We start from the raw sequence: 10,602 nt of genomic DNA, 5'->3' as shown, positions 1-10,602 counted from the left end.
ACTTAGGTAGTAACATAACACATTCCAAGAAAAAATTGCTTATGTGGCATAGAGTTAATGAGGAAAGAGATGCTTGTGGTAACATAATATGTTACTGTAACATAACACATCCCGAGGTAAAATGAGTCTATATCTCATTTAATGAAGGCTTGTATGTTACCATCCATATGTTACTACCAATTATGAAGGTAGCAACATAGACTAGTAACATATGCATGTTACTAGTCTAAGTTACTCCCCACTATGACCAGCCTTAGTAATTAGCTATGTTATCACATGTATTTTTTTCTTCATTTATTGATTGCCACATCACCTATTTTATCTAGATATGTGTGATGTTATTATCTATGTTAACTCTTTCACGCCACAATTATTGTCTGGCCACTCCGCGAAAGCTTGACACGTCGACTCTGACACTGCGGTGATAATATGCAGGTTCGGCATCCAAATGGCTGATCAAGGACAGCAACAACCTCTGATCCCGATCGGTGGCTTTGCATCCAAATGTCTAACCTTGAGGCAACAGATTCTTGCTCCGCCATACAGCTAATGCCATCCTCATTGTCTCCTCACTCCTTTTCTATTTGGGGGCTCATTGTCTCCTCACTCCGTTAATTTTATTTCCTCGTCGTGTACGCGACCGTGGGAGCAACAACTGTGATGGTCTGGAGTATTGTACCGATACATACAACCAATACGACTGTGAGTATACATACATACGTCAGGTCACATTTTACCCTGCTAGCTTCTTAAATACAATGGCATGCAAGTCCATGGCAGCAGTCAGCGAAAGGACGAGCACAAACTGAGGCGGAGCGGCGTTTGGAAAACAAGGCGGGTTGAGTTGGAGTCAGGGTACGCTTGCCCGAAAATACTCTCCTGTCGACACCTCGGCAAGTTTCCTCCTCCTCCTACTAGTTTGCTTCAGCTGACAACGTTGGGGTTGTTTGGTTTGAGACTAAGTTTGCCAAAGCTTGCCACATCTAAGGTTAGGCAAAATTTGATCAACTTAGGTGTGTGTTTGGTTCAAGCCACACTATGGTCCCACATCACATATACACAACAAATGTGGCAAGATTTTCTTAGGCTTGCCAACTTGCGGCTCTCATTTTAAAGAACTAACCTTAAACAAGTTTAGCAACATTGTATGGCAAAATGTGGCACTCTTAGACCTAGAACCAAACAAACCCAACATCCTCCGGCCGCAACCAAAATTTCGGCCCCGAAAACTTGAGAAACCCAACCATCATCAGATGAGATTCACATGAAAGAAGAAGGCAATAATCAAAGCAGATAGGGACTTCTTTTCCCTTGGCGTCCCATTCCATCCAAATCAACCAACAGCGTCTCGTCAGCTGAAAAAAAATGAGAGAGAGAGAGAGCTCGGCCCGCAAAAGTCCAAGGGAATATCAGCGGCCGCGCTACGCGACAAGGCGCCTGCCATGCTCGGCCCCCCGGTTGAGTCCACTCGCCAGATGCCGCGCCAGCCCCCACGTGTACGACAGCGATCCCTCCGCGTCACCGGGGTAACCTCACCGGCGTCGCCCGTCAGCCGGCCGACCCTCCCCCACCCCCAACTTAATGCACCGCTCTCTGCTCCCTTGCTTGCTCGCCTCTCCTCCCTCTTTTTTATACTTGCTCCGGCCGGCTTCATCTGCTCTCTGCTCCCCCACCCTTCCTCATCAGCTTCCCACGCAAGCCCGTCGCGTCCACGACCGGTGGTTGCCACGCCCGCGACTGGCCGGTGGCGATTGCGCGCGCGCGCTTTTATGCTCCACGCAGCTCGCTTCTTCTTCTTGGACTCTTGTAGCAGCGCGGCTAGCGGTGGTGCACCCGGCCCCGGAAGGAAGATTCTGCTGCTGCCATGGAGGTCGACACATCGTCCGCGACGGCCAAGAGCGGCGGGGCGCCGCCGCTGCCGCCGCCCGGCCCGCCCGCCAAGAAGAAGCGTGCTCTCCCCGGCATGCCAGGTGATTACTCTATTTAATTAACCTCTTGCGATTGACCGAAAGCGCGAGCTGAGGCTGCTTAATTTACCGAGCGAGCGAGGCTCTTGTTGGCTTGTGGGGGTGATCTTGGTTCGTGCACACACGCAGATCCCGACGCGGAGGTGATCGCGCTGTCGCCCAAGACGCTGATGGCGACCAACCGGTTCGTGTGCGAGATCTGCAACAAGGGGTTCCAGCGGGACCAGAACCTGCAGCTGCACCGGCGGGGCCACAACCTGCCGTGGAAGCTCCGGCAGCGGAGCGGCAAGGAGGTGCGCAAGCGGGTGTACGTGTGCCCGGAGTCGAGCTGCGTGCACCACGACCCCTCCCGCGCCCTCGGCGACCTCACCGGCATCAAGAAGCACTTCTGCCGCAAGCACGGCGAGAAGAAGTGGAAGTGCGAAAAGTGCTCCAAGAAGTACGCCGTGCAGTCCGACTGGAAGGCGCACACCAAGACCTGCGGCTCCCGCGAGTACCGCTGCGACTGCGGCACCCTCTTCTCCAGGTCCGTCTCCGTCTCCGTCCCTCCCTCCCTCCTCGCCGCCACCAATTTGCTTCTTCCACTATCCATTTACTGACTGACTGACTGACTGACTGACAAATTGGCGGCGCGTGCGTGCAGGAGGGACAGCTTCATCACCCACCGCGCCTTCTGCGACGCGCTGGCAGAGGAGAGCGCCAAGGCGCGCGCGCCGCCGCCGGAGGACGGGAGCTCAGGCGCTGCTGGCCCGCCGGCCCTACCGCCGCCGCAGGCACCACCACCAGCCGCTCCGATGCCACTGCAACAGCTGCCGCCGGCGCCGGCCCCGGCGCCCGCGCCGCAGCAGCACGAGGAGCAAGGTAATGGTCAACGCACTACTATTCATCCGTCCATTTTAGCTGCTCTCGCTCTGGTCAGGTCAAAATTGACAGTACTGGAGGTGCTGCCGCTTTGACCACTGCGTTAGTATGTTTTGGAGCGTTATGGTGTTTGTAAGATTGCGTGACGGGGAAGAAGGATTTTACTGTGGTGGATTTTTGTCTGGAATGAAACCGAGACCGAGAGATCTCCCCAAAAAATGCAGTTTTTGTCCGAGAGCTAGGGGGAGCAGTGACCGAGTACATACATGTTCTTGCACGCCCGCATCTCGAAATCCAATTGATTAGTAAGTTTACACACGCGTTGAATTCATAGAGAGAGAGAGAATTCAGATTCATTTTTGGGAGCATAGTGATCCTACTTGATGGCTTCTTTTTGGATCGTGTAAAGGTCTGTGTGAGTTGTGAGTTCTGATTAGTGGCTTTGTGATGCAATCCCAGTTGAAGTGCAGAACCTTTCTGGAGTTTGGACTTTGGGAACTTCGAATCATCATCAGCCGAGAAAGAGAAAAGTAGCCCACGAACACACGAAAAAGAGCCCCATCATGACTAGGCTCGCTCCTCCCTTTGCTTTCTGGCCCTGTCTCTCTCTATTGCACGAGCTTTTAGCGCTTAACATTTTAATTCGTTTAATTTTATGTCTGTGATCTGAATCTTGCCGCTGATTTGCTGAGACATTTGTGGTTCATGCAGAGCGGGAGATCGGCGCTGCCGCGCCTGAGTCCGTCGTCCAGTACGCGCCGCCGGCGCCGCCGATGCCGTCCCCGCCCTCAGTCAACGGCGCCAATGTCAGTGCCAGCACCAGCAGCGTCTCGGCCACGTCGCAGAGCCTCCTCGGCAGCATGTTCGCGCCGTCTTCCGTGGCCCAGGCGCCGCAGTACCCGGAGCGCGCACTGGCCGCCAAGCCCCCGTCGCTGTGCCTCGCGACCGATGCTGCGTCCGCCCAGTTCTCGGCCCCTGCGGCTGACCGGCAACAGCAGCAGCAGCTCCCGCCGCCGTCGCCGTCCCCGTCGGCGCACATGTCGGCCACGGCGCTGCTGCAGAAGGCGGCGCAGATGGGCGCCACCTCGTCGAGCTCCTCGTTCCTGCGTGGGCTGGGCCTCGACATCTCGTCGTCCTCGCCGGCGTCGACGTCGTCAGGTCAGCAGCAGCACCACCACCAGCAACACCACCAAGAAGCCATGCAGATGCAGTTCCCGGAGGGGTCGCTGCAGCAATGGCCGCCGCGGTTGGAGCCCGAGCCAGCCCCGATGATGTCGGCCGGGCTGGGCCTCGGGCTGCCATACGACTCGACCGGCGGTCCGATGGGGTTGCCGGAGCTCATGATGGGCCAGTCGTCACTGTTCAGCGCCAAGCCAGCCACGCTGGACTTCCTGGGGCTGGGGATGAGCCCCACGGGCGCGACCACGAGCAGGGGCCTCCCGGTGTTCATGCAGCCCATGGGCGGCGCAGTCGGCATGGCCCGGAGCGGCAGCGGCGCCGCCGAGACGTTCGGCGCCGGCCGGGGCGCTCAGGCGAAGCCGTGGGAGAGGAACCCGAGCAGCTCACCAATCCTGTAAAATGCCACTAGCACTGCTGGGCAGTAGTAGTAACACGTAGCACAGCAGCTGTGAATCGGCCAGGTTACGCTTAATCAATTAGCAGCAGCTAGCCAGTCCTTCGCCGTTCTTTTGTTTCTTAGGTTACAACCAAGCAAGTTACTTTTGTTCCTTTAGGCTTCAGCTTAGTACGAACGCCTGGCCTGCCCTGCGCTGCCCTGAAGCAAAGTTTCTTTTGAAGTTCACACACCAGTCAGTGTCTTTCTCCATCAGCTCTTCTCTGCTTTGTCGTTTGCACTTGTTTCCCCTTGTTTGCTTCCTTGTTCTTGTCACCTTGCTGCCACTGGCCCCTGCATTTGAGCGCGGCACTAGAGCAGCACAGTGCGTAAGTGGAATTTAATTTGGTGACCACCTGACCTGCTGCCTGCCTTCGGCCGGGAGATGATAAAAGCATTCAAACTATGCCCCCAAATGATATTGGGCGTGCATCGTCATGTCACCAGATTGGCACAATTCTCTCCCCCAGCTTGCGATGGTTATGAATGCTGCTAACTTGTGTGGGCGCCAGGTGCATGCATGGGTTGGTGACTCATGCTTTAAGTTGGTCAGGTGTTGCATACTTCTGTGGAAGTAGTAGTACTAGTAGTTGGGTGCATGACGAGCTCCATCAATGGTTTATGGCCGGCCTCATCTTTCAGATAATTGTACCAGCATCCTAAATTTCATATTCCGAGTAACTTAAGTCCATTATTGGCGATGCGCCTATGATGTTTAATGTGATGGCGCTGGACGGATTTTTTTTTTGTACGATTAGGTGCGCGTCCTCTTCCAGGACAATGCAGCGGCAGGTCGTGTTCACATGGAATAATTGGTTGTTCGAACAGTGGATTCTGTGCATCGATGCAATGTCACCCTGAAGTTTACGACACAGGATATCGTTATGTGCAAGTCCAACCGTGCAAGCAAAGCTTAGGGCATCTCTAGCCGATCCATCATATCTTCGATCATCAAAATCAGAAGCGTCATTTTTTCGATCATCAAAATCACTACGGATGCAATCCCTCATAGCTGTGAAAGCTTCAGAGCCCACGCGCAAACTCGTTATCGTTATAATACACCTTGAACCTTCAAATTTTCCTTGTGTGTGGGAAACGTGGGAAACGTGTGCCATTGCCACATAGCACGCATAAATTCATAGGTAATATTGCCATCAAATGATTCATTGAAGGAGATTCTACAAGCAAAACTGAACTAGGACTACAAACGATTTATGTATAGGGGCGGAAACTAAGTTGCGCTTCGACTTAAGTACATATACATAATTAACTGAGAATGGCGTTTTGGCTCCAGGCCTCCATGGAGGCCATTTTTTCTAAAAAAAATCAAAATTCAAAATTTTCAGTTTCAAGAAAATCTGATTTTTTTTACATGTAAACAAGGTGTGACAGGTTTGTGTGTATAATTTCAGGATGAAATAAGTTGACATGCAACCTATCCAAAAAAGACAAATTCATGGTCTAGAAGGATTAATAGTGTCATGTGTTAAAAAGCCTCATTGTTGTCTTTTTGCACAACCCTCATTTCAACGTATTTCATCATGAAAATTTACACACTTGTGCCCTATGTATTCATCTATCTCTGTATTAGTTTTTTCAGATTATTTTGGAATGTAAAAATATGAATTTTCACAAATTTTGAATTTTGCATTTGGAGGCCTCCATGAAGCCGGCATCCAAAAGCAATTTCAGAAATTAACTATAGTAATGAAGTGGAATTTGTTGTGTCGGTAGCGGCGGAACATGTCAGTGTTGGACATACCGGCGCTGAATGTGGCATTGCAGGACACCATGGTGTTGAAACGAGCTAGGGTAGCCTCGTTCCACTTCGTCCATGTGTCATTGTCGGCATCCGGGGTGGGCGTACGGTCCAACAGGTGTTAGGCCAACTTCACCGCGTGACCCATCCGTGATCCATTTGGTTCGAATTTGTCCGTTTAGGGTAAAATACGACCCAGCGGTAATACCCAAACGGACCGAGTTGTCTGTTGGACGCTTTTTTGTCCTTCCCAACCCCAAACCTAGAGCAAACTTGGTCCAAGAATGCTCCCAAATGGACAGAAAACGGACACTCTCCTCGTCCCTCTCGTCCGCTCATGTCCGCCCGTGCCTTCCCTCTGGCCCACAAATCAGAGACCGAGAGGCTGGACGGGATGCGCGGCCGCCGGGGCGCGGGCTGGGCGTGGCGCGTGGTGCCGGCCGCCGGGGCGTGGGCTGGGCGTGGCGCGTGGCGCCGGCCACCGAGGCGCGGGCTGGGCGCGGCGCCGGCCGCCGGGGCGCGGGCTGGGCATGGGGCCAGCCAGCCCCCGGAGCGCATGCAGGGCGGGGCGCGGGGCGCGGGCACGGCAGCCCCAGGAGCCCGGCCACCGGGGCGCGGGCAAGGCAAGGCGCGGGCCGCCGGGGCACGCGGCGCCAGCCCCCGAGCGCGGCAGGCCGGGGCGTGGGGCGCGGGCCGCCGAGCACGTGGAGGAGCTGCCGGAGACGAGGAGCTCGGGGTGGACATGCTTAGAAAGGTTTCCAAAGTATGCATGCGAGAAAGCCTACGCATGTTCTTATAATTAAGGGTAATGGAACCGGAAACTATGGTGTTTCAAAAGTTGATGAGAAAAGATTGAAAACGGATATGGTGCCATACGCTTCAGCTGTTGAATCTCAATATATTACCATGACATAGTTCACGTATCTAGGTTGTTTTGGCAATGTCCAGTCCATATATAGATCACTGGAATGGACTCAAAGATATCGGCTTCATGCTGAAAGAAATAAATGCTCTCAAAAAATTGTGAGTACAAAGACAGGAGTTGTGAAATGTATAGCGAATTCCACAATTGTCGCTAATTTTCACACTTGGAGTTTTGGTGTGGAAAAGCTCCAAAGAATGAAATAATTACCATCAATGCGATGCAAAATATGTTATAGCCTGATATGAGGCTGAGGGACAGGCAAAATGGTTAAGTATACCTTTACCCGGAGTTGATAATGGTTGACAACAGCGATTACTATTTTAAGTTTTTCCCTCCTATGACAACGAGTCAAGTGTTGACGCCAAACACACTGACACAGAATTATGCGTTGTAAAGGAGAAAGTCCGAAATTATGTAGAAATGCTTGAAGTATAAAAGCAACAGACAAGTGGTTGCAAATCTACTTATTAAAGACTTGCCGCCCAGTGTGTTCGAAGAACACACAGTCGACATGGGTTTTATGGTATAGTCTAAGATTTCCGGACAATAAAAGGGCCCAAGGTTAAAGAATCTGTTTCAAAACAGAGGAGTGTGTTGTAGGTGTTGATTCTGTCGGGAATGAACCGTGATGATGAGACATGCTCTACATGCAAATCTGTGATGGAACGAGTACTTTGAAAAGAGTTATTTCAAAGTATAAAGTTAAAAGTATAATGATGAGATCAAGGAGGAGAATGTTAGGTTGATGTGTCCACCAATAGGCCCAACGGCTCATTGGGCCCTTGACCGACGCCCTGATCGGGGGCGTCCAGCCTAAGCAAGGCTGGTGGGCCCCTGTCGCGCAGTGCTATAAAGAGAAGGTGGGGACCAGAGGCACGAGGTACGAGGTTCATCGCCGCCACTGTTCCCCACTCCTAACCCTAATCCGATCCAGAGGGAGGCACTGAAGCGACGGGAAGTGCCACCAGCCACTTCACCGAGCCACTTCACCGTCGACCTCTACGCCGAGCTCCCATCCGTTCACCACCGGCACCGGGAGCTCCTCTAGAGCCAAGGAGAAGGTAGCTGCTCCTCCTCCTTCCATCTCTCTGTACTCCCTCATGTACAGATCACAGACACACCGATCTACTCTGAATATCATGGCCTAGTCGATCCCATGGTTCTAACATGGCGAGCTTGAAGTTCGCCGACGGTGCTTCCTCGTCGTGCACATCTTCACCTTCCTTGATTGGTGGACTTTCTTCCTTGATGACGACGGCCATGGGATCTCGTGTTGGGTGATGCGTCATCGAGAGGAGTGGGAAACTTTAGGTGTTGTTTCCGGAGAAGTGGAGGCGCATGCACATGAGCGGCACGCAACAGGGAATGATGACGAGAATGGGCATTAGGGCAGCCGACAGACGGCGTGTGGCCATCAAGGGGTGCATTTTCGGAAGGAAACGCAACTATGTCATTGGTACCGGCGTGAAAGAGATGAAAGAGAAAGGATGATGGTCATGAAATTTTCGGTTCACGTGTGGTTAAATTTGGAGCGAGCTTCATATGAACCCCGGCCCCGCCCAGCCTCCAAATATGTGGGCTCGAGGAGCTAATGTGGAGCGTTCTCTAATTATTTTGTTGATGGCGATCCATATGGCGCATATGCTAGAGTGGGTTTTTGAACCTTTCGTGCTTTTATATACACATAAATTATTTATACGTGGATGTTTTTACAAAAAAGAAGAAGCGATGCAATAGTCTAAAGACAAAGCGTTCAATAAGGATGTAATGCATGTGCACCGTCGACGGCAATGATCGTTTCAACAGTGAAAGCCAGATCACATGTTTTCACCTTAAAGATGGAATGATATTCCGGTCACCGTCTTGATGAGCAATCATTTGTGGGTTGCACCATCACTCTTTCAATCAACCTTACTATACGGAATTAGCAGCCAACAGCCACCACCATAACTTATCTTCAAGGGCGAACCAACCTATGGTTGAATGGTTAGTGAGACAGTGGTATTCTCAACCCATGAGGATTCAAATTCTGGTGCTCGCATTATTCCTAGATTTATTTCAGAATATTTGGTAATGCGTTTTCAGTGGGATAAAATGTTTCTGTCAACAACGAGGCGCCTACGACGACTTCGTAAATCTCAAGATGATATACTGGCTCAGTCTCTCATAGCAGCTCATGGGGTAGGGTATGCGTGTGTACGTTTATAGAGATACGTGTATGCGAGTATGTACGAGCGCTTGTGTCTGTACTGTGTTAAGAAAAATCTCTTTAAGGTATACCAACTACCCAAGATCAACCTCGGATCAAACCAAATTAGTTCTCCTCTACTACCTCGCACGTCAAGCTTACAAACGGCCACGAGCGACCACCGTGATCGGGGCCGTTGTTCGTTTTGCTTGGATTTAACCTTACCTTTTCTTCGAGAATCGAGTTTGATCTTTACCTGGCCGCGTTCTGAACGATCTTCCTGCTCTGCCACGAAGTAGTCGTTGGGTTCCGTGTAGGCGAGCCCTCAAGTTTGAGGAGTCTCGTCTTCCCCGTGAGCCTGACTAGCTTTTCGCGTGTGTTCGAGTGCCCTGCCCGCTGGCGACTGCCCAGCATGCGCCGGTGTAATACGGACAGAGGTCGCTTTTGTAGTACAGTACTGGGTTGATGATGGCTTTGGGACTGCTAAAGTCGGAATCTCGCATAGCTGCAGGCTGCTGGCTAGCTAGGGTAGACCACAGTCTACCATAGGCCGATGCAGCAAAGCTTGAAAAAGTCGTGTTGCTGCACTCGGACGATATGCATGCTTGTCCTCTCTCGCTTGGTTCGGGTTTTGTTTTACATTTTGTCTTGTACAAACGCTGGTAGGAATATTAATTGCGAATTAGGCAACCAATGTAGTAGTACTTGCATGTCTAGGACGTGTCGTGGGAAAATGTATGGCGTTGGATGTTTGGTACAGGGACTAGACTAGAAAAAATCCCTTTTAGTTCCTATGTATTCAAACAAGAGGGATTTTTTTATAGAAATTAGAAAAAGACTCTATTAAAAGGTGTTTTTTTCATTAATCCCTAATCCTTCAAAAATGTCTAGTCTCTTGCAACCAAACAATGGAAGAGTTCCCGCGCTCGTGATCAAGCGGCTCCAGCGTGGCGGTTTTGTCCGTGATGCGCGTGCCGGGGTGCAGTCGCGGCTTTGCCGGATTCTGTGTGCCATCGCCAGTGGAATAGCACGCCCTGGGCCCATTCCACAGTGCGCAGCTAGCTAGATACCCCTACGCGTATCCCAGCCGCGCTCGGCTTGTCACGTGGACATGCATGCTTGCATGCATATGCATGAGGAGAGAGCCAAGTCGATGGAAGTGGGCCACCCTACAGTGTGCGTCCTACGGCTAGCGTTGAAGGCGTGGGACGGTCCGACCATGTGATGTGATCACCATTCGGCGGTCAGCACCGGACAGTCAGGATTTGTGGCTAAGCGAGGAATTCTGGT

The 10,602-nt window shown here is 51.8% G+C and overlaps 1 protein-coding gene across 1 annotated transcript; it reads left to right on the top strand.

Annotated features, from left to right (window-relative positions):
• The first annotated feature begins 1,599 nt into the window (after positions 1-1,599).
• On the top strand, positions 1,600-4,656 carry LOC123093118 (zinc finger protein GAI-ASSOCIATED FACTOR 1). Its single transcript, XM_044515025.1, has 4 exons — positions 1,600-1,970; positions 2,097-2,493; positions 2,611-2,828; positions 3,540-4,656. The coding sequence occupies exons 1-4, from the start codon at positions 1,865-1,867 to the stop codon at positions 4,403-4,405; spliced, it is 1,587 nt and encodes a 528-aa protein (XP_044370960.1). The 5' UTR covers positions 1,600-1,864; the 3' UTR covers positions 4,406-4,656.
• The last annotated feature ends 5,946 nt before the right edge of the window (positions 4,657-10,602 follow it).

The sequence above is a fragment of the Triticum aestivum genome, chromosome 4B (genome assembly GCF_018294505.1).
Source record: "Triticum aestivum cultivar Chinese Spring chromosome 4B, IWGSC CS RefSeq v2.1, whole genome shotgun sequence".
NCBI classification, from domain to species: domain Eukaryota; kingdom Viridiplantae; phylum Streptophyta; class Magnoliopsida; order Poales; family Poaceae; genus Triticum; species Triticum aestivum.
Note: the sequence above shows the minus strand (reverse complement) of the source record. Positions and strands in the feature narration are given on the sequence as shown.